The sequence below is a fragment of the Emys orbicularis genome, chromosome 1, assembly GCF_028017835.1.
Source record: "Emys orbicularis isolate rEmyOrb1 chromosome 1, rEmyOrb1.hap1, whole genome shotgun sequence".
Taxonomy (NCBI): Eukaryota; Metazoa; Chordata; order Testudines; family Emydidae; genus Emys; species Emys orbicularis.
In genome coordinates this window covers 146949834-146973857 of record NC_088683.1, presented here as the reverse complement: position 1 = coordinate 146973857, position 24024 = coordinate 146949834, and the positions used below count along the sequence as shown (strand labels likewise).

The 24024-nt window shown below is 46.9% G+C and overlaps 1 protein-coding gene across 1 annotated transcript in view; it reads right to left on the bottom strand.

Annotated features, from left to right (window-relative positions):
• LOC135872960 (ovostatin-like) overlaps positions 1 to 24024 on the bottom strand; it is a 52778-nt gene that overhangs the window by 5160 nt on the left and 23594 nt on the right. The window contains exons 16-30 of the mRNA XM_065397418.1: positions 23763 to 23933; positions 21259 to 21400; positions 18580 to 18676; positions 17893 to 18121; positions 15913 to 16039; positions 14729 to 14850; positions 13592 to 13643; positions 12201 to 12284; positions 10159 to 10335; positions 9580 to 9661; positions 9012 to 9168; positions 8319 to 8393; positions 6994 to 7159; positions 3095 to 3315; positions 2169 to 2384 (exon numbers count right to left, since the gene is read on the bottom strand). Of these exons, the coding sequence (XP_065253490.1) occupies positions 2169 to 2384; positions 3095 to 3315; positions 6994 to 7159; positions 8319 to 8393; positions 9012 to 9168; positions 9580 to 9661; positions 10159 to 10335; positions 12201 to 12284; positions 13592 to 13643; positions 14729 to 14850; positions 15913 to 16039; positions 17893 to 18121; positions 18580 to 18676; positions 21259 to 21400; positions 23763 to 23933 (2118 nt within the window). The remainder of the gene's footprint in view (positions 1 to 2168; positions 2385 to 3094; positions 3316 to 6993; positions 7160 to 8318; positions 8394 to 9011; positions 9169 to 9579; positions 9662 to 10158; positions 10336 to 12200; positions 12285 to 13591; positions 13644 to 14728; positions 14851 to 15912; positions 16040 to 17892; positions 18122 to 18579; positions 18677 to 21258; positions 21401 to 23762; positions 23934 to 24024) is intronic.

The following is a 24024-nucleotide window of genomic DNA, read 5'->3' as shown; positions in this document are numbered from 1 at the left end:
GGGGCCCTGGGAGCTGTAGTTCCTTGGTTAGCTCCCTGCCTATAGAGCCAGCCCTGGAGCAGGGAAAGAACTACATTTCCCAGCATTCCCTTGGCCACTACCAACAGGAAAGAGGGGGGGAGGGAGTGAGGAAGCTGAGACCTCCTGCTACAGCCTGCTTTGAATGGAGAGCTACACTGGGAAGGTAGGGATACCATATTTTAACATTCAAAAAATAGGACATTCCACGGGGAGGGAGGGTAGCCCCACCCTGCCACCATCCACTCCCTTCGACTGCCCCCCACAGAAACCCCAACCCATCCAACCCCCCTGCTCCCTGTCCCCTGATCACCCCCTCCCGGGACCCCTGCCCCAACTGCCCCCCAGGACCCCACCCCCTAGCTAAGCCCCACTGGTCCTTGTCCCCTGATTGCCCCCTTCCAGGACCCCACCCCCTATCTAAGCCTCCCCTCTCCTTGTCCCCAACTGCCCCCTCCTGAGACCCCCCCCAAGTTCCCCCCTAGTACCCCACCCCCTACCTGTCCCTGACAAACCCCTGGGACTCCCATGCCTATCCAACTGCTGCCTGTCCCCTGAGTGCCCCCCGAACCCCTGACCCATCTACACCCCCTTCTCCCTGCCCCTGACTGCCCCCCCGAACCTCCACCCCATCCAACCCCCCCCTGCTCCCTGTCCCTTGACTGCCCCCCCGGAACCCCCTACCCCTTCTCCAACCTCCCAGCCCCATTACCGTGCCACTCAGACCAGCATGTCTGGCTCCACGCAGCGCCAGACACGCTGCTGCACACATGCTGCCGTGCTCCCCTGCGGAGCCACAGCCCCCTCCCCCCAGCACCTGCCTTCCAGATTTGAACACCTCAAAATTCAGGAGTGCTCAAGCTCAGTTTGGGCAGCTGTTACTTCATTTCTCCCAAATCAAATATACTGATCCACTGTAACTTGCTGTAGAAAAAGTAGGATAAAATTAAGCAAGAAATGCTTCCCAGTGGTTATTAGGACTGGAATTGCTATTTTCAACAGCCATTGCCTTTTTGTTTGTTTGTTTGTTTAAAAGGAAGACAGTGATATTGCATTGGCAAATTCCCCATAGAAAGAAAGAGTGGAACAAAAGAATAATAAAGGCACCTCAACTTTTCCTCATTTATGGAGGACAGTCTTATAATATGCATCCAGATATCCTCCAATCACACAAGCTGAAAATTGTTTCACTTTACTGCAGTTCTGTAACCATACGGGAACCAGTCCTGTCTGTGTTCTGTGCACATCTAAAATTCCTGCTGAATGACCTGCCCTGGGAGCGAGTTACCAGTGACCCAGGGCTGCGGCGGAAGGAGGGTGCAGGTGGGGGGGGCGGGGGAGAGCCCAGGGCTGGGGCGGCAGGAGGTGTGTGGGGGGGGCAATAGTGGGGGGGTAGGGGGAGCCCAGGGCTGGGACGGCAGGGGGGTGCGGGTGGGGGGATGAGAGCCCAGGGCTGGGGCGGCAGGGGGGTGCGGGTGGTGGGGGAAAGCCCAGGGTTTGGGCAGCAGGGGGGTGCGGTGAGGAGCCCAGGGCTGGGACAGGGGGGCAGCCAACATTTTTTTTGCTTGGGGCGGCAAAAAACCTAGAGCCGGCCCTGCTCATCTATCAAACATCTACCAAACAAATGCCTGCAAAAAAAAAAAAAAAAAACTCTGAAAACATCTAACAAGTTTACCTATCCAACCACTCAAACTAAAACATCCCAGGCAGATTTTTACCCCAAATAGGAAGATTGCTATTGATTTGACATGGAAGCAGTTGGATAATACAAAGATGGGCAGTAGTATAAAGCCCTATGACTGACAGATAGACAAATTATACTCCTTCAACTGGAACTCAAGTTTTACAAATAAAGAGGAGGATGTTTGTGTGTAACACATGTCCAGTTACCAGTCATCACCTAAGAAAAACTAATCACGTGTGATACAGAGAAAAAACACCAAGGACCAATTCTTTCTTTCTTTCTGAACTGGACTTAAAGAAGTTGATATATTTGTCCAAAGAGTCTTAAGAAAAGAAATAACAGGGGAGGTAGGAAGGAAGGGGGAGAGAGAGAGAGAGAGACTGGACAGAAGAGAGGGACACAAAAGAAGAAAGGCTGTATTATGTGCTGAAGAAGCCACACGCTGAAGGGTAGGGTGAGCACTTACCTGCACAAAGACACATCCGTTGCCATTCACTTCCAGGATATAATTCCCTGGGACATCAGGCAGGGAACTCTGCTGCAACAGTAGCCTGTTCTGGCTATTCACCTCAAAGACCTTCTCAAAAGGCTTGCTGGAGCTGATTTTAACTGTGTTTTGGCCATTCTCAGAGTAGGTTGCTGCACCATAATCAGCCAGCGCTTGAAGAGCAATAACTGTGTCCTGAAAAAGTGTAGAATAATTGTCAATTACAGACACACTGTGTTGGGATACTGCATGGGGTTATTAAACACATGGTTCCAATACAGACCACAGTCATTTCACGGCTCACAAGATTTCAGTGCAGATGAGCCCAAACACATCCCAGTTCATCTTGGAAACAGTCCTGTAGAGCATTAGGGCACACCTCCAGAACGCTTCAGTGCACCAGGTGTGTCTGATAGCAAATCATACACACATCAATAATAGGCTAGAACCAGGGACTAAAGGAATTCTCTGAGCTCCTATTCATGTGAAGATCTAACTGTACCTGTTACTATTCAATTGCTGCCATGTGACTTTCACCTTGGCACATTTAGGACCAGATTGTCTTCTGGACAGCAGAACTCAACTCTAATGTTCTGCTCCCCCAGCAGGTGACATTTACACACACATCATTCTGCAAAGAGCTTGAGTGCACTGGCACTTTGTACGTAGAAGTTGAGGCTAGGGGTGGCAGCTGGCAGGGTGTGGGGAAGCCCGCAATCCCTTCATAGCTGCTATTCCAGCTTTTGGAATAGGGCCTGGACTATCTGTGGGAGAAAGTGGCCAATGGATCTTTTTAGTCACAGTCCTATTGGCTCTCTCTCTCAATCTCTAATGCAGCTGTCTTATGTGAGCAGCTGCCTGTGATTTCCTGGGCGTGATTAGAGGGCAGAAGGTAGTTGCTGTACCTGGGTGGAAGAGAAACCCCCATTGGAATTCTGCTGTCTGATGATCCACTGCACAATCTGTGAGGCGAATGTTAGGTCCTTTTGAGCCCGTTTGGGTTTGTGGAGCACTGCCAGAAGCACATAGCTGGTCATCTCAACCTCAGCAGAGGGGGCACGGGAATAGAAAGAGGGGAACGTTTCTGCAGGGGGCTTTACCTCCCGTTCCCAGTGCACTGAGCCACCTGAGAACAGAAAGGAGATTGTGAAGAACCAGAACAGCAGCTTAGTAATTAGTAGTCTGTGCTACCATGCAGAAGACCCGATCCCAGTCTCTTTGAGTATGTCATCTTTTGGTGGCATGCACAGTACAGAGACAGATAGTCCCCCTAGCATAGATATAAATAGTAGAGCAGGCAGAGAGGTGCTGCTTAGGTGAGTAGAGTACAGACATGCTTGAAAGCTGTGGGTATGTACCCAAGTACTTACCCTACACAGCTTTCTACTTGCCCAAGCTGTGCCTCTCCCAATGTAGTGTTCCAGTGCCTCCCTGCGGCTGGAGCATTTCCCCACTTCAGGGAAAGACACAGGCAGTGTGAAAAGGTTCTGGCAGGGTCAAGGCAGCAAAGAAAGGCTCTACCAGCTACCCATTTCTGGAGCTTTTCCTCATCATAGTGAAAGGATCCGGCTGCAGGGAGCGGCATCCCCCCCACCCCACCACCACCAGAAACTTTCACTGACACATGTAACTACACAGTACAGTGTAGATGCAGCTGCTTTTCACTGTGGCATGCAGCTGCACACACACTACACAGCACCAGCAGTGGTGTATAGTGTAGACATAGCATTTCTTTCTCCAGAAGGTTGGGAGGACCATGGAGAACAAACTCAGTGCTCTGCACTCCAATAGGGGATATAAATGTTTAGGTCTCAGTCCTCTGGCCAGATCTGGATGATTTAGTTGGGGATTAGGTCCTGCTTTCAGCAGGGGGGATGGACTAGATGACCTCCTGAGGTCCCTTCCAACCCTGATATTCTATGATTCTATCTGCTTATGTACACTGGTGTAACTCCAGAGAAACTCCACTGGACATAGGAACATAAGAATGGCCATACTGGGTCAGACCAATGGTCCATCTAGCCCAGTATCCTGTCTTCTGACAGTGTCCAGTGCCAGATGCTTTAGGGGGAAATGAACAGAGCAAAGCAATTATTGAGTGATCCATCATCCCTTGTCATCCAGTTCCAGCTTCTAGCAGTCAGAGGTTTAGGGACACTCAGAGTATAGGGTTGGGTCCCAGCCCATATTGGCTAATAGCCATCAATGAACCTCTCCTCCTCCTTTTTCCTACCCAGTTATACTTTTGGCCTCCACAACATCCCCTGGCAATATGTTCCACAGGTTGACTGTGTGTTGTGTGAATAAATACTTCCTTCTGTTTGTTTTAAACCTGCTGCCTATTAATTTCTTTGGGTGACCCTTAGTTCTTGTGTTATGAGAAGGAGTAAATAACACTTCCCTATTCACTTTCTCCACACCAGTCATGATTTTATAGCTCTCTATCATAGCTCCCCTACGTGGTCTCTTCTCACCTCTTTAATCTCACCTCATATGGAAGTTATTCCATACCCCTCATTTTTGTTGTCGTTTTCTGTACCTTTGCCAGTTCCAATAAATCCAGTTCCTCCTGATTTACAGATGTAAAGGAGGGAAAAATCTGATTCCTGCTCCCTGGCTCTCTCTAGGACTTGGAGAACTGCAAAGGCTAGGTCTGGTGCACCAGGTACTAAATCTTGCCAGCTCCACTTCCTGATCACAGCATCTTCCTTCCCTGAGGTGAGCAGGAAGTCAAAGGCGGCTGGATTTGGGACTCTGAGGGAGATTGCTCGGTGCAGTCAAACCTCAACTATCCAAAACAAATTTTGTTGAAACTCTCCATTATCTGATAGTTGGTTAAGTCTCCTGATGTTTCACTGAAGCTCTGGTCATGGAGAACAGAGGAACGGCTATGTCATACTGTGGCTAGAACCAGCCACCTTCAGAGGAAGGTACCAGAAATTGTAGAGTGGGTAGTGTGATAGACCCAGACCAGTTGGGAACAGCAGAGTAGCAGAAGGGAGATATACTGGCCACTGGATAAGTAGTTTTCTGTTCCCTGAGTGACCAGAGCAGGGGCTGCTCCAGGCTAATAGACCACCTGACTCCAATTAACCTGCTAAGAGTCAGGTGAGGCAGTTAAGCACCTGACTCTAATTAAGGCCCCTCTGATACTATAAAAGGGCTCACTCCAGTCAAGCCAGGGGGAGCCAGAGGAGAGGAAGTGTGTGAGAGGAACTGTGAGCAAGAGGTGTGCAAGAAGCTGAGAGTGAGTAGGCGTACTGCTGGAGGACGGAGAAGTACAAGCATTATCAGACATCAGGAGGAAGGTCCGGTGGTGAGGACAAAGAAGATGTTGGGAGGAGGCTATGGGGAAGTAGCCCAGGGAGTTGTAGGTGTCGTGCAACTGTACCAGGAGGCTCTAAACAGCTGCAGTCCACAGGGCTCTGGGCTGGAACCCGGAGTAGAGGGCGGGCCCGGGTTTCCCCCATACCTCCCAACTCCTGATCAAACACAGGAGGAATTGACCTGGACTATAGCTTCTACCAGAGGGGAAGGTCTCTGGACTGTTTCCTGACCCACAGGGTGAATCTGTGAAGCGAGCAAATCTGCCAATAAGTGCAGGACCCACCAAGGTAGAGGAGGAACTTTGTCACAGTAGTTACGAAATAACCTACCCATGAAGAAGTTTCTTCCTAACCCTCCTTGGGTATGGGTAGTCTTAAACCCTGAAATATGACAATTTAATCCAAACAACTTTGTTTGTTTTTAATCCTACCTAATGTAACTGTGGATATTCTCATGGTCCATATACAATTCTGATTTTTTAATGAATCTTGATAAGTTCTAAGCCTCAATGGGCTCTAGTAGCAATGAGTTCCATGTACTAATTATGGGTTATATTAATAAGTATTTCCTTTTATAAGTTTTCAATTTGCTGCCTTTCAATGTCATTGAATGTTCCCTTAGTCAGGTATGAAAAAGGCGGAACAGGAGCACACAATCTACCTTATCCATATCGTTCTTTTATTTCTTCTCTTTCTGTCTCTGCTTTAAATACTCTTTTCAATCTATTTTCTAATGGAAATCATCCCATTCTTCTGGTCGGTTTTGTCTTCTATCTCTGAACCCCTGTATTTCTGCTAGATCCTTTTTGAGACTAGGAGGACCAGAACTGAACACAATATTCCAGCAGACTGTTCTGCAGGAGCAGTTACTCATCCATCTGGCCTTGGGGATATTGGGATTAGAATGCAATTATATTTGTGTGCCACAAGCTGTCACCCTTGCTACAGAATAGTCACATAAAAAGATAAGACAGATAGATTGAGAGAAAAGGCTAGAACTAAAGCAAGAGAGAGACACTAGTCCCAGTTCTCTCCTTCCAGCTACCCTTGATTTGCACCAGTGAAAGGGAGGTCAGAATCAGGCCCAGTAAATTCTCATAATTGATAACCAAAAAGTTTGGTGTCAAAGTATTACATAATATTGGACATCTGCATGCACCTATTTGCACAGGAGGAGGGGAGCTTGGGAGGCCTGGTTGAGGTAGGGAGGTGGACATGACAGTCAAGGGCTCCATCGGTATGTGGAGAGGAGGGTTAATCTGGGTTGTGTGTTAAAAACAAAATCACAGATCTGCTCAGCATCTCCATTTCAACTGGCCTACCTATCTCCCTATGTATTTCTAATGAGTGAAACTCCATGACAAATAAAGTTACCATGGTTTCTATATTTGAACACAAGAATTAAAGGTGGCAGTATCATCTAGGTAGGCCCATCTGCCATCAGTGCTAATATCCCAGAAAAACTAGGTGACACTCACCGACTTTCTTAGCTGATTTGTCCAGCTGCTTCAAGAAGAAGTCACATTTCCCCTCATTGCCGACCAGGCAGAAGATATAGGCCAGGAGTGCCTGGATGTAAACTTTGCTGATTTCCTCTCCAGATGCAGCCTCCAAGCAAAACAGGCCATTTCGGACCACGGGGTGCTATAAAGAAATAAATTAGATCTGTGTGTGTGTGGGACGTACATCTTCACACAGACAAATATTTCTGTTCCAGAACATTCCAGGCTCACTTTATCTGGCCACCATCACTGCAGTGAACATGGAATATTCTAGGTCCAAAAGGACTGCAGAAGGGGCAGCATGACATCCCTAAAACAAGGATTTTCAGACTAGGGAAACATCATAACACAGGAGTGCCTTTGGTTTCGTTACTGAAGTTGAAATTTGAGTATAAATGAGAGCTCATTCTGTCCCCCTTCCAGTCCACTGCTTCTTCTTAGCTCTACAATAAGTTATTAAACTTCCATTGGTAATATCACATTCTGTAGTCATGGACAAACTCAACATTATGGGCCAGATTCTGCTCTCAGTGCCTCCAGTGTCAATCCATTGACATATATGGTGTTGTCCTGGATTTACACTGAAGTAAATGAAGTTACCCCAAGGTCACTGAGATCACAATTTGACTCCATGTCTTCACTGCTGCAGAATATAGGCCAGGAGGAAGCAAGCTCCTCAGACAGAAACAGAACATCTGCTAAGAAAATGTATGGAAAATACAAGTCAGGAAGTCTGACATTTTAGGGTCTAAGGCCCAACCTCTGCTCTCCCTGACGCCAACCACTGTAAAGCAAGACAACTTGTCCCTCATTTTAATGGACTTTTACATTTTTAACTGGTTGCAGCATGTGTATCATTCATCAGAACTGAACTGGAGCTTACTCCACCTCTGCACATAGTCAGAGATACACGAGTTAACAGGCACATTTGGATGTTTCAAGGGTCTGCCCTGAACTTTCTCCTGGTCCTGAGTGACTCATGTTTAAGGCTGAGATATAACACAAGCACAAGAGCCTGACAAGTTTGCAGGCACGTCTAGCATTTCATTTAATCAGAAGTTACACTGAGCCATATACTGCCCAAGACCCTATTGACTGCAGTGGAATTTCTGCTTGAAGACTGGGGCTAGCATGTAGCCCCTTTTCTTTATTAACAGCAATGAATGCATACACATTCCATGCAGACATGTCCCTGTGGGTCATTACTTCCAGTACCCAGGCAAATTTGTAACAGATTCTGGGGCCAAGCCAACTGACTGAAACCAATTAAGGCAGGATAACAATAGTGAAGGAATCCTTACCGAGCTGGGGTGTCCAGCCTCAAGCAAAGCTGTGGTGATGTAGGCTGTCAGTGAAAGCTCGTCATCGACTCCTCCCTGAATAAAACACACGACAGAACTAGTCATTCCAGGGGGGGAGGGAACCGCCTTCTCCTCCCCCTGGACTGTTTCACTGACCTACCACACCAGAGTGGTTCCCATATTGTGTTAGTACCCTGTTATGCCTGGACAGAGAGTTCAGGATAGCAGTTCTCAAACTGATCACCAGTGTTTGCTGGTCACATCGGATTGGCTCTGCTTCTATTGCTGGCCGAGTTCTTTACAATGAAGAGCCTGGCCAGCTGTGGAAGCAGTTCTTAAGGGAGAAGAATAAGCCTAGCAACCTCTCATAGGGGCAGCTGCTTGCCTAAGAGGATGTGGGAGAGGAGCCCCTAAATGCAGCAAGCAAAGAACTTCTTCAACTTTGTTCTTCTGTAGTGGCTGAGATAAAGTGTAGGCGCTGGGAAATTGGGGAAAGAAAACAGATTTGTGAGATCAGAGATATGCTTTGGAAAATTAAATCTATTAAACTTTGACATTATTAATTGTCTATATCTGAAGAGTTATCCCAGTGGAAGGGGGGAATTGGGGATTAAGGATGCGATTTAGCAGAGGTAAGAAAGTGCTTTTCCAGTGGCAGGACAGGAAGTTCAGCAGGGAGCAGAAATGTGTCACCTTCAAGGCATTGTTGAAGAGTTTCCCAACACTTTGGAAGCAACCACTTGACTTCTGTTTGCTTGAGAGCCAGATCAGAGTTTGGGACTGGACATGGTCATCAATAAAGATATAGCGCTTGGCTTGTGCGTATGACTTGTATACGAAGGCGGTGAGCCTGAAGGAGAACAGCACAGATATGAGCAGTCACTTGGAGTCTAAAGCATCAAAACTCAATGCAGGTACCTTCCCCTCCTACACACAGGCCAGGAGGGGAATGAGCGACAGATGATGGGATAGAACTGTTTCTTTAATCTGTCTGTAAAATGCTGGCTTTGTGTCCATGTGTATGATCATGTCACCTCAAGTGGGTGAGTCTACAGAGAAGAAAAAGGGACCTACTGCCAGTAGCAGCTAAGAGAGTTCTCCTTTAGCATCACTGGTAGAGATGTTTGTTCTTAGAGCATTAGAACTAGAGTTCTAGTCCATGCTCTTTACATGTGTGTTTGATTTATTTAGTGTGTGTCTTTCATCTGCAGCTCATGGATTCATTACCAGCCCAGACCTCAGCCAGCTTCCCAGCTCTCACCATGTATTTCCTTCCTTATCTCTGGTCCCAAAGACACTGTAGGATCCATCCGGGTGTTTGTATGACAGCTGCTTCTGGTACCCTGAAAACACACAAGGAGGAGGAAATGTTTCCTGATTAAAACCAACAAAATCCCATTTTAATTTGTCATCAAATAAATCCAGAACCCGAATTAGAGGAATCAAATGGGGATGAACCTGAGGGACTGAGGGGAGCAGAAGAACATTGACTTGGCATCAAAGCCTGGGGGAAAGGAGCAAGGAGAGCGCATTAAGGATTGACAACAAAAAACAGACATTTGGAAGGGGCAGGAAGACAAGACATACATGGAGTGAACCTCAAACAAGGTGAAAAGGTGGGTGGGGAGGGGATAGAAGAGGCAGGATGATGTAAGGAGCAATTTCAAGCAGAACTACCAATTGATTTGCAGGAGCAAGCAGGTCAGCAGGGTATTACAAGGCAGCTACATGGTTCAGTGTGCTTAGTTAAATGAAAAATGTGGAGCTACCAGGGTAACTTTGTAGTGCATGCTATCAATGGAGGCAGGAGGGTGTCACAAGTTAAGGAGAGGCCCCTCACCACTGACTAAGTATCCGATGGCCTTGGATTTGATCTCCTCACTCAGCTGCCCTGTCTTATTCAAATAGTCCAGGACGTAGATGTTGGGGGCAAACAGGACCATGTTCTGCTCCCCGCAGCCGAAGGGCATCTGGAGGAGCTGCTGCAGGTTCTGCATGGCTGTGCCCAGGATATCACCTGGGAATAGAGACATAGGGAGTGAGTTTCACACAGAGCCAACATCAGAATCTGCAAAGCTAATATGTACTACAGAACAATAATATCAGTACAATAGTCAGGGACCCTCAAGATCCTGACAGAGATTCTAGAATTAACCCCTAGTTGCAGAGATTCTACCACTGCTTTTCTCAGTAGTCCTTGAATCCCGAGCACAGGAGGACAGATTTGTTCTGGTCTAAAGTAGAAGACAGCGAAAAACCCCAAACAAGAAACCCCCACACCTCATGCCCCTTTGCCCTCCACACCTGCACTTTGCCAGCTAATCTGCACCAGAAATATATTGAACATGGCAAATGCCTGCAAAGCTTCAAGCAGCTCGTTTTTATTTAAGAACAAAAAAATACCCAACCAGGAAAGGTTTCTTCCTTATCCCAAGAAAGTTATACTTGTCAGTACAGCCTGGGCAAAAGAGCCCTGGACAGGTTTCAGAACTCCCAACCCAACAGGGCTAGAAATGGGCACTTCAGAGCGGAAGTTTCCAAACTGTGGTCTCCACAGCCCTTGCTGATTGTCCATAAAGAGCTGGCTGGTCACATGCTACCAGCATTTTCTCTTTATTTCCAGCTGTTAAAATGCATTAAGAGAGAGTTGAAATACATCAAATACTTTCCAAATGTTACCTCTCCATGTAAGAAATTGCTGTACTTGCCACAGGGATGGCATGAAATGGAGAAGCGTATCTGGGTGATCATGAATCAGGTGATGGAAAAACGTGTTCCAAAAACAGGCATTCTCTGTACTAAAATATTGCCCCCACTATGAAAAACTTTGGGAACACTGCTTCATAACACTTCAGTGGAAGGATTTTTAGTTCCTCTATGGCAGTGGTTCTCAAAGCCGGTCTGCTGCTTGTTCAGGGAAAGCCTGTGGTGGGCCGGGCCGGTTTGTTTACCTGCCGCGTCCGCAGGTTTGGCCGATTGCGGCTCCCACTGGCCGCGGTTCGCCGTTCCAGGCCAATGGGGGCTGCGGGAAGCAGCGCGGGCCGAGGGATGTGCTGGCCGCCCTTCCCGCAGCTCCCATTGGCCTGGAGCAGCAAACCGCGGCCAGTGGGAACCGCGATGGGCCGAACCTGCGGACGTGGCAGGTAAACAAACCGGCCCGGCCCGCCAGGGGCTTTCCCGGAACAAGCGGCGGACCGGCTTTGAGAACCACTGCTCTATGGGACACCCATCAATTGTTTCTAAGGCTTCGTACATCCCAAGATATCAGGCCTTAGAACTGCAATGCAATTATTTATTTCAAAATGATATTTGGGTGAAATATTTAGAGGTTTCTAAAATTGTATTAATTTCTATTTTTTCTCTTTCCAAGGCCTGGATAACTGAACTCACAGAGAGATACAAAAGTATTTTAATAAAGCTTTTAAAACACCCTTTGCTACAACATTGCTAAAATAGTATTTCTAGAAAGCATGGCACATACAGAGCAAATGATGGGGTGCGGTGGCATAATGCATTTATTAGCATGATTTTGGGAGGACCAGCATAACTCAGTAAGGGCTTTGTCTCTTGTGAGTAATATAGCTTAATATATAGGATGGTGGGGTGCAAAGGTTTTATTGGCATGAGTTTCGGATGGGTGCATTTGGCATGAGTGGCAAACAATTGAATCAACCCAAACAAGTGCCAATAACCCCTTTATACCAAAAGAAAGGAGTATCACCAACATCCAGAACCTGGGTTTCTCCTCTCTGGCAAAGAGGATGTCTTCTACCACTGCAAAGCTGGCTGGTTACTTTCAAAGAGGCAGGAATAAGCCTTGTTGCTCAGAAGTTTGCCTTTCCTGAGATGTAAGAATCTCAATACAAAACTTAATAGATTTACCAGTGACAGAACAAGAGGCTCTGGCTGATCCTTCCACCAGGTTTTCAGGCAGCTTCAGAGACACTGGTTCCGTGGCTGCAGCATCTGCGGGGAAAATATTAGATTAATTTTGATCATTTATATCAGGAATTTGATTATAGCAACTAAGCACTTCTTGTAAAAGTTAAAATGAATGAACATCAGAAGACACCCACAATGGAGAACAGTATATGGAAACTGTTGCTGTTGCCCCCAAGAGCATAACAATAGTCAAGAGTGAAGGAGACAAAGTAAAACTAATACAGTGAAAGCCAGACAAAATGGGGCAAATCCTCAGGTGTTGTAAGTTACCACAGTCCACAGAAGTCAACGTATATAGGCGAGGCCAGTGCTCACAGGATGTGATGGCACTTGTGGTGGCCAGGAACCCAGGTTGAAGGAGCATCTTCAGCAAGACACTTGATGTGGGGGGTTGGTGAGGGTTAGACTCCTCTTTTTTGCTCCCTCCATTAGCAAGTGGTCTTCCACGGCCTTCACAGCAACTTGGCTACTTACCACTCTCCATGGCAAATTCATTCTAAGGCTCCCCTGTTTCCTGTCTGTCTCTCCACTCCCAGCCCTATCTTCCATCCTCACTGGGAGAAGGAAACTGAAAAATTAAACTCTGGGGGAAGACATTAATCAAATATGCCTTCAGGGGGCCCAGGACATGCTTGAAATGTCCCAGTGAACTATGTATCTTTGGTAGTTATATGGCCCCCTGCACTATTAGCAAGTGCTATTATGCCACTAAATGAACTGAGACACAGAGACACGTTTACACTGCACACTAAACCCGGGTCTGTGGGACTGTGCTTGAACATCAACCTTGCATTGTAAACCGAGGATTGCAACTGGCAGACCCGGGTCTCAGTGCTGTGCTAACACATTCATCCTGCATACTCTGACCAGGATCTGCAGCTTGACCTGTGCCACACTGCAAATGACAGGGCTTGGACCCAAGTCACAGCAGGACTCAGGCTCTGACCCACCCCTGAGCAGGGTTCTAGGAGCCAGGTAATGAGTGCTTGCTGTACCCAAGTCAGGCTGATTTGCATGTGAACAGAAGGGGGGCTTGGGCCCAAACCTGAGTCAGAACCTGGGCTTAGTATGCAGTGTAGACATGCCTGTGTGACCTTGGCCAGATCACTTAGGGTGGTTAGTGGCACAGCAGGGAATTGAACTCTCATCATTCCACTGCCAGACTAGCACTCTAACTCCTGGACCATCCTTCCTCACACATCTAGGTGCCAGCTGTACAGTGCCTCCGTGAAAGGGGGATGGGTCAGGGATTTACAAAATTATTAATTAGTGCTGAGGGAAAGAGCTTTGGTCCCAGTCAACAGGTACAGAATTTGGAGAGATGCCCTTACCCTTTGTGCAGATGAGGGAGCTCTGGGTCACCTCCTTTTCGATGCCTTCAGGCTGGTCAGTGGAGGGGAGAGAGAGGAGACACATACAGCACATCAGAATGAATGTTACAGAAGAAAATGGTCCAATGAAAAGCCATCCCCATGTCTGCACTATCAAGTAATCAGGGTATTATACCCAGACTCTAGGGACCAGACACATCCATGATGTGGCTGCTACTTCAGGGGAGCTCTAGACAATTGGTTTTGGGTCTGTGGAGTCTTTCCCATTCTTCTTCCCTCTATTACACAAGGGGATGGGGGAAACCTACTGTATTTCTCTTCCATCTGCTTCAGTCCTCCCCTCTCTTTACTTCCCCCAGCATAACTCAGTAAGGGCTTTGTCACTTGTGAGTAATATAGTTTGATATAAAGGATGGTGGGGTGCAAAGGTTTTATTGGCAGTCCCTGAATGTCCCAGTTTAAGATGATATACAGGATGGTAATATTCCTGCCAGCCAGGGGACAGCTGTCATAGATGCAGGGCTAGTGCTTAAACATGGTGCTAGGTGCCCTACAAATACCATTGCTTGCTAGCTGGATTGAGTCAGATGCAGTTTATGGCTAGGAAATGCTAAGCAGAGTTCTGAGAGGCCTGTGGGAGTTTCATTTCAACTCTCCTGGTGGATTTGCATCCTGTGGATCATACGTACGCTGGTCCCAGTTATGGCTCTGCCTAAGTGTAGGATGCAAACACAGTGAATCCATGCACAGGGTATTTTGGGCTTGGAGAAGGAATCCTGTTCTACAAAGTGGCTACATCAGCATGGTCTGTCTGACCCCAGGCTGGCTAATGCTGCAGGCAGGACAAACTCTCCAGCACTGCAGTTAGAAGGAGGGAGGGGTTTCAGGGTGGGCTGGCTCACACACTCTGACCTCCATCATATTCACCAAACACTCATCCTCCCAACAACACTCTTGATGGCAGTGGCATCGCTCCTAAACTGAACACCCAGCCCTATCCCAGCTGGCTGGCACTGGATCCAAGCCTGGTGCGCTTTAGAGCACCTCAAATACTTTGACTTGCTTTCACACATACTTGCTGCACTCTTCACGGGAGGGAGGGATGTTCAGACAGAGAGCCAGAGCTTTCCACTGTACCTCAACCAACAGGGTTCTAATCAGGGTGTCCTTCCACCCTATCTCCGGCCTCCCAGATGTTCTGTTCCCACACTTCCCACCATTCTTCTTGGTCTCAGCAGTAACACTAAACATCACATCACCTGGAATAACACCCGATAAAGAGAAAAAGTTACTTCCATTGCCCAGCGTGATGGCTGATGTTAGCAGATTTCTACATGTGACAAAACTGCAGTATGGAACTTTGCGGGTCAGCTGGTGGACCAAGTGGCCAGGCAGCAGTTCTGCAGAAAAGGACCTAGGGGTTACAGTGGATGAGAAACTGGATATGAGTCAACCGTGTGCCCTTGTTGCCAAGAAGGCTAACAGCGTTTTGGACTGTATAAGTAGGAGCATTGCCAGCAGATCAAGGGACGTGATCGTTCCCCTCTATTCGGCATTGGTGAGGCCTCATTGGAGTACTGTGTCCAGTTTTGGGCCCCACACTACAAGAAGGATGTGGAAAAATTGGAAAGAGTCCAGTGGAGGGCAACAAAAATGATTAGGGGGCTGGAGCATATGACTTATGAGGAGAGGCTGAGGAAACTGGGGTTATTTAGTCTGCAGAAGAGAAGAATGAGGGAGGATTTGATAGCTGCTTTCAACTACCTGAATGGGGGTTCCAAAGAGGATGGAGCTAGGCTGTCCTCAGTGGTGGCAGATGACAGAACAAGGAGTAATGGTCTCAAGTTGCAGTGGGGGAGGTTTAGGTTGGATATTAGGAAAAACTTTTTCACTGGGAGGGTGGTGAAGCACTGGAACGGGTTACCTAGGGAGGTGGTGGAATCTCCTTCCTTAGAGGTTTTTAAGGTCAGGCTTGACAAAGCCCTGGCTGGGATGATTTAGTTGGTGTTGGTCCTGCTTTGAGCAGGGGGTTGGACTAGATGACCTCCTGAGGTCTCTTCCAACCTTGATATTCTATGATTCTATGACTGTTTAGTCACCATTGATGAGCAGCCATGGGGTAATGGAGCTCTGAGCTCTATACATGGAAAGGGCCAGGGCAATGCAGCTCTCTATAGAGCACCTCCCAAGCAAGCAAAGTTGGGGCAATGCAGCTCCAAGCTCTATGGACTCAGAAGATGGACTGGTTAGGGATGGGCTTTTTGGTGACACATGAATAGACTAGCATCAGTCACAGGACAGAAAGTTGTGCAGAAACTTACCGAGTTTTTTTGAGATAATATTCCAGACATAGGTTTTCCTCTCATTGGCACACACGCATCCATCATCTCCCTTTGGGGAAAGGAGCTGAGCCTGGTAATCCTGGGAATTGGCTAGCAAAATACCAACCTGAGAGCAGGAGAGAAATACTGATGTGGTGCAGGCTATGTCTGACACAAACAGGGTCAGCATTACAGGAACTCCCTTCTGCCTATCTCCAGTGGGTATCCAATGCCAACACTATGGGGCAGAACCAGAACAGGGGATGCTGTGGTATTGGACGGGCCACTCTTCAGAGGACACCTTAACAGAGCTATCTTCTGCCTGTCTCTAGTAGACATCAATAGGGACATGAAATATACCATCGAAGCAGATAACCTAATATACTGACCAGCACCCATGCTCTCACTCAGTACAAAAGGTGCTAACGCCTTCCAGGAGATCTGCATAGGAAACCATTGCCCGGGCTTTTTGCTGCTTTATGGGGTATATTGAAGGCCACCAAGGGTTGTTACTTTTTCTTCCCAACATTTTTCTGATTTCTAGATTTCTGTGTTTTGTTGCAGGACTACTAGGAAAACTGGAAAGGGATTATGACATCACAAGAGATGGAGAAGAAAAAGGATTCAAACTGTTTAAAACTCTGGTGGCTTTTTGTTTGTTAACATCTATTTAACACAGACTCTTAAAAAACAGTAAGGAGAAAAGTCTTTTTCTGATGATTCAAACACACCTCTTTAATTAAGGGCTAAGAAAGTTCCCACTGTAGTTCTCCAGTTATCCTAGGAGACCTCCACCAAAAAGAGGATAAAATGAGAGCTGATGATTTAATATTAAAATCAAGCAAAAAAAAAAAAAATGAAAACCAGGGGGGCGGGAAATCTAGCTTTTTGGATACAATGCAAAAAAGCAAAAGCGGGTACAAATATTTTTCGCAGGTCCCCTTTAAGTTGTGTGTAAGCTATTGAGGAGTGTGGGTGCACCCCACTGTTATTGGATGTGTTCTGCCTGAGGGTAGTGAGGTAGGCAGAATCCCCCTATGGGTAACTAGAAAGAACACGTCTCTTACACCTTCTGTCCTGAAGGGCAGAAAGCTCTGCCTCATGCTGCTGACTGGTGCACAAGAAGTGCAGGCTATTTATCCCAGCTTTCAGAAGCTGTATAGAGCCTCTGCCTAGGCAAACACTCCACTGATACAAGCACTGATTCTGATGGTCTCTGTACCCTGCACCCTAGACAGGAGTCAGAATCTGACCAGGCTCAACTCCCCACCCCCAACCCCTTGTGCTTACACTTTGGGAGGCCCAGGTCCAGGTTCTGTCTTGACTTACAGCCTCTGTAGCCCCACTAAAGTCAACAGAGTTGTAAAGAACCCTGAAGCATGAATGATGCTTGCCCACATGCTCAGGGTTTAGCGGATTGCCATATTTGGGGTCGGGAAGAAATTTTCCTCCAGGGCAGATTGGCAGAGTCCCTGGGGGTTTTTCGCCTTCCTCTGCAGTGTGGGGCAAGGGTCACTTGCTGGAGGATTCTCTGCACATTGAAGTCTTTAAACCGTGTTCTGAGGACTTCAATAGCTCAGACATAGGTTAGGAGTTTATTACAGGAGTGGGTGGGTGAGATTCTGTGGCCTGTGTTGTGCAGGAGGTCAGACTAGACGATCATAATGGTCCCTTCTGACCTTAGAGTCTATGAGTTAGAGTCTATGCTATGTACACACCCATATTTCTGGTCTTTTCAACTCCCCACGGAGGTTTGCTTTTATCTTACTTCCAGGACACAATTCAGCAAGCTCTGTCTGCTCTGTAGTGGCCCAGAAGGATTGGCGCAACCAGGCTGATTTGCCATAATACAGATAGGTCTTAACAAATTTACCACATTGCTGCTTGTTTTAGCCACACAAGTAGGAGTCCTGGAAAAGATGTGGTATCTTCGAGGTTATGGGGGACACATTTAATCAGAGCGAGAAGAAGAGGACATACCTTGATGCACTTGTCCAGGTAGTTGAAGACGTTGGCTCTAAGGAGGAAGTCTTCCCCCCGGATGATGGAGTAGGGCAGGGTCAGGTCAACAAAGAAAGGCTGGAAGGCTGTCAGGGAGGTGGGTGCAGAGATACCAAATCCAGACTCCTTCTCCAAACAGAAAACGCTGGCTTTCCATTCGGTGATGGTGTCAGGGATGGTGAATACAATGTTGGCCTTGCCAGTGGAACTAGAGGGAATGGGGCAGAGCATGTATGCGGTACTCAGTAGAGACAGATTTTTCAGAGACAGCAGAGTGAGCACTGCCCATGTTCTGCTTGGAGAATTCCCCTTGTTGTCTGAGTGCTCAAAACTCATCACTCAAATCCCCTGAAGAGAAGCCCCTAGAAAATTCTCCTGCATGCCACTTGCCTGAGGTAACAGAACAATCAGTGGCAGAACATGGAATAAGACCATGAGTTCGTGACTCCACTTAAGCGACAAGACACTCCTTCCTCTCGCTAGCCAAGTCTGACATGCTGGATGCATTATTTGGGAACATGTACTGACAGCCTTTAACAATATCACCATGCAGGGATGCGGGGAGGAAGCTGGCTATAGGAAGTGTTCCATGCCCTTCCTGATGCCTTTCAGGGCAATAGTGGGCCCTTAAAAAGAAGATGAGAAGACAGAATAAGCAGTACTCACCCTACTGAAAAGAGATCCCAAATCCATGTCTCGGGGAAGAATTTCCGAACAGTCTCAGTCATGACTCTGCCTCGAGAATCATCTGCAGAGACAGTCTCTGTTAAGGGAGAATGGGGAGCTTGCTTAAACCCAGTGCATTTAGCAAAGGTACAATCGCAGAATGGCCTTTGCATATGGATAAAACTGTTGCCACAGTGTTTATCCCCAAAGCTGGCAAATTACTGTCCCCACCCCCATACCAATGTGCCTCAAACTTGTTCAGGAGAGAAAACCTGTAGGGCTAAGCAGGGAATTCAATCTTTGTTGTCTATTGAGTTCCAGTTGTAGTGGGGAGTTTTTGAATGTGGCCACCTATATCACCCAGAACTGGACTGAGACCCACCAGCTCACTTCATACAGGCCACCCAGTGGTGAGCTGGGTTAGAGATGAGTGGGAAACAGTTTTCCCCATCCTCGGATATTTTCAAGAGATCAACTTTTTTTTCTTTTTAACTTTTTTATTAAGGGCAAAGTTAGAATAAAATGTTCACATACTAAATCATACAGTACCTGTCCCTTATTCAGGATCAGGTCAATATTCAAAGTCCAGGACAAAGATTAATCTCAAACTGGGATAAAAAGTTGAAATCTCAAAAATATTTGTGAACTGGAAAAAAATTGGTTCAGGACCAACTGAAATTATTTATTTAAATAATGGCAAAATGTCTCATTTCAGTTTTGACCCTTTTTTCTTTTTTATCCTTTTTCAGTATACGTATCTTAAATTTTGCAACAGAAAGTAATTTCAAATTGGAAAAACAGATTTTTTTAAATGATGAAATGAAACATTTTGACAATTTCAAAACTTTTCATTTCAACATTGTTTTCAAGTCAGGAGATCTGTTGAATCTGAACCTGTTTCACAAATGGTTTCATTGAAAAATTACCAACCAGCTTTAGAGATGGGAGTATCTTTGGACAACAGTGGCAAGTCTTTGCATTTATGTAGCCCCTTCTAACTGAGGACTACAGATATCTGCCCATACATTAACCAGTCCCTACAACGCTCCTATGAAGTAGGTATTGCAAACCCAGTTTGACAGACACAAAGGAGGCTGTTTGACTTGCCAATGGTCACCCAGGGAATCAATGACGGAATTGGAAGTAAAACCCAGGTGTGACCCTAAGTGCCCCTGAATTCACACCCCATACGCTACTGCAATGATGTTTGTTCAAAATATATCTTGTAAGGTATCACTTGAAAAGTAATAGCACACTAGTCATGTATATCATTGTAAAATGCATGTGTTAACCTTAGATGTGAAGTTATGAATTGATTCTGTATAATGTTACTAGAAGATGTGTAAGAAAACAGCCTAGCCTAGGTAAAGGTGATAAACAGGTCTGCCCTAGACCAAAGAATGTGTGTTTACCTCAGCTTAAATATTAGCCATGAACAAAGCTATCAAGCAAACCAGCAGGGGTTTTCTTGAGCTTGAACTTGAGAGACAGAGAATTATCATGGCTCTTGCATCCCAGAGAGACACAGGAGACTGAATACGCCTTCCTAACTTTGAGAACAGAGACAATTCTTTGGGAATATAAGGGACAGAAAGAGACTTCATCTTTATCTTACACCTAAGACGACAGGGGAAACCAGCACCTTGTACTTCTATGGAAGATCCTGACTGAGAGACAATCAGCCAAGCTGGACTAAGAGTAGATGGTCAATGAAATCGTCTTAAACAAAGACAGTGCCTTGCTAGACAAGATTTAGACTTTTAGGTGCATGTTTTAACTTTAATTTGCTTGTAGCCATCTCAACCTTTATTTCTTTTACTTAGCATCACTTAACCTATGTCCAGTTGTTAATAAACTTGTTTTAATCTAAACCAGCCCCGTGCCGTGTCTGAACTGAAGTAATTGTTAACTCCAGTTAATGCGGCAAGCTCCTAGTACTGTCTCTTTAAAGGAAGAAATGAACCTTATTTTATCTTTGAGTGGTCCAGCAGAGGGCTGGACACTTCAGAGCACATGGTTTTGAGGAAATTCAGGACTGAGGTTGTGCTGGGGTCACTTGGCTAGTAGTAACCAAGGCTAGTGGATACCAGAGTCTGGCTGTAGTATAACAAGCAGGCTGCTGGAGTCCGGGCTGCTGAACCAGGTTTGCACAACACACAGACACTCAGTGCATGCTTGTCTGCTGGCTGGGAGTGTCCAGACAGGAAACCATAGCAGCCGAGCACGTTTAGGCACCCAGAGGTACAGGGCAGACCAATGTCTTACTGGTGTAGCTTGCATCCCATAATGTGACACCAGATCTCCTGACTCTCAACTCTGTGCTCTAATCCCAGTGCCATGCTGCCTCTCAGTACAAACTGCTCATACTGGAACCAATAGCCAGACGGTCCAACACGTCTGTATTACATTTCCCAAAGTGCCTAGGCTGTCTGCTCTCGCGCTGGATTGGAAGCAGTGGCTTAGAGGTGACAGGCTTCCACTGGCATTACCTGAAACCCTGTATACTTTGGTTCCATGCTGGATTGGGATTTCAGATAAAGATGTGTGTATTTGTGAATGCTAACATGCACACAGGCTCGTATGTCCACTCCACACAGTGCCCCTTCTCCCCACAAATGTTCCTAATCTCACAGATCCATGCAGGAAAAACATCTTTTTTTTTCTGCCGCTCACTATTACCTGACAATTTCGCAGTAGCCATAGTTGTGGACAAACTCCCACCAAAGCCAGGACGGCCAAAGAAATCAGGGCTTGGTCTGACACTTCCACACACCACGGGCTGCCGCAGCCGAGAGTTGGTAAAAACCTTCATGCCCATCTCCTTCAAAATCAAAACAGAAAGTACATCAACCACCTCTGCTTCCTAGTACAGCTTTATTCCACTCTGCCCTCCTTCCCCATCCACAGCCTCCTAGTTACAAGAGAGTGGATAATACCACAAGTGAACAGTGCCCATCTAAACTCCAGGCTCTTCTTAGGCCTGGTCCACACTAACCTCCCACTTCGGACTAAGGTACGCAAATTCAGCTACGTTAATAACGTAGCTGAATTCGAAGTACCTTAGTCCGAACTTACCGCGGGTCCAGACGCTGCAGGCAGGCTCCCCCGTCGATGCCGCGTACTCCTCTCGCCGAGCTGGAGTACCGGCGTCGACGGCGAGCACTTCCGGGATCGATCCAGGATTGATTTATCGCGTCTAGACAAGACGCCATAAATCGATCCCAGAACATCGATTGCCTGCCGCCGGACCCGGAGGTAAGTGTAGACATACCCTTAGTGGTACTATTTCCCCCCCTCCCCCATCCTAGGGCCAGCTTCTCTCTCTTCTCCCGTGTATCTCTCTATGGCATTTTCTGTGCCAATGTCAATGGGAGTTCCGTGCATGTTAGAAATGCAGAATATGCCACAGGAATCCATACAGTGTGTGCACTACAAACACACAACGCTCAAGACAGAGGAATTTGGTGCTGAATCTCTAAAGTACGACAGCGACACAGAGGGTGACCAGACGTCCCTATAAAATTGGGACTGTCCCCTTATTGAGCAGTTTGTCCCACGTCCCAACCGAAGAACGGTCGGGACGACATTTGTCCCGATATTTTGTTTCGGGCGCGGCAGCCTTTTTTTTATTAATTATTATTATTATTTCTTTTTTTTTTGCTTAGGCGGCGGTGACAGGCAGGGGGAGCACCTTTTCAATTGTTTCACTCACCCAGCATGTCCAGGTCTTCGGCGGCACTCCGGTGGCAGGTACTTTTTTCTTCGGCGGCAAGATTACCCACTGCCGAAATGCCGCCGAAGACCGTCAGCAACTGAAGGACCCGCCGCCGAAGTGCCGCCGAAGACCCAGATGTGCCGGCTGAGTGTAACAATTGAAAAGGCGTGCCCCCTGTGGCTGTCCCGATATTTTGGAGTTATCATCTTGTCACCCTAGCGACACCGGCTGTACAGTCAGAAACTACATTAATGGAGCTGAAGTGAGGCCCCTTTCACAGAGCAACTAGAGATGCAAGAGACCTATCACGGCCCATCTAGTTCTTTACCTGAGGGCCAGTGCAGGACTCTTCCATACTGTGTATTAGAAGTGCAATTGGGTTTCCATCTCTTCCCTTGGGAGGCCTGTCCACTGCCTCTCAGATAAAGAGTCTGAGAGTCTACAGCTAGAAAAGAAATTGAGTCACCTAGTCCCACCCCTCTGTTACTGCAGGACAGCCCTCATGTTGTGAGGCTCAACTGCTGGAGGGGGAGGCTGAATATATGACAGCAGGAAATAAGATTGCACCACAGTGCAGAATTGACTCTGGCTCTATCCCCTGCCCTAGACTACACACTTCATAATAGAGCTGGGGGAAAAACATTTCAAGGTTTCAGAATTCTTCCCATTCCACAATGGGACAAAACTAACATCTTTCAAAGTTTTTTTTGTGAAAATAACCGAGAGAGAAAGAGAACTGCATTCCAGAATCCCCAACAGCTTAGGGGTTAGCGTCCTCACCTAGGACGTGGGAAACCTGGGCTTGAGTCAGGACTCTGAATCAGTGTCAGTCTCTCTCTCTTTCTGGTGCAATGAATATTTAATCACTTAGACTAAGTGAAACAGCTTCAACAGGAGAAACTCTTCCTCTAAATGGCCATCTGCCTGGTGGTCGGAGCACTCAGTGAGTATACGCAGATGTAGGTTCCAGATCCTTCTCTGAATCAGGCAGAACATGGACTTCAAGCTGCATCTTCCACACTCCAGATGAGTGCTGTAACCACTGGACTATTGGCTACTCTGAGGTGGGCCTCTCTTTCTAGTTTTGACCAGAAATTCCATCCTGGATCTGATAAACCTTACCAACAACAGTTTTGACAAAGCCAACCCTTTCCACTGAAAAGGTTCAGTTTTAAAAATTGGCATTTTCTAATGAAAAAAAGTTTCATCGAAAAACTCCTGACCAGCTCTACTTCAGCACTCAAACTGCTTTCCCTGCCAATAAGACTAAGTGCACGTGGACGTGTCAGCAGAAGAGGTTATACAACTGACACCAGGTGCCTGTTGCATTTCATGATTTGCAAGGGAGAAAACCAGGGAGGGCACTTAAATTTCACCTTCGCCCCCACCCTTCCCTGCTCTCTTCTTCCACTGCTAACCAGGTGACAGTCCATTGTGGGCTAATGTAAAGAAATTTCAGCATGCTTGCCTTGAAATATTGATAGACATCTGGGCCGAAGTCAGAGGACACAGGGATGTAATACAAGCCATTGTGAAAGATGTTGTCAGCCGGGACACATGGCTCTTTGCTGTCATCTTCCAGGTTCAGCCCGCTGAAGTAATAACCATATAACTCTTGCAAGGGAAGTAGGTTGTACACCTGTGAGAGGGGAAACAAACACAGAACCTGTGTGTGGGGAGAGATCTGTACAGGGACATGCAGCAGCTAATGTCTGCTGCTAGGGGTGGGA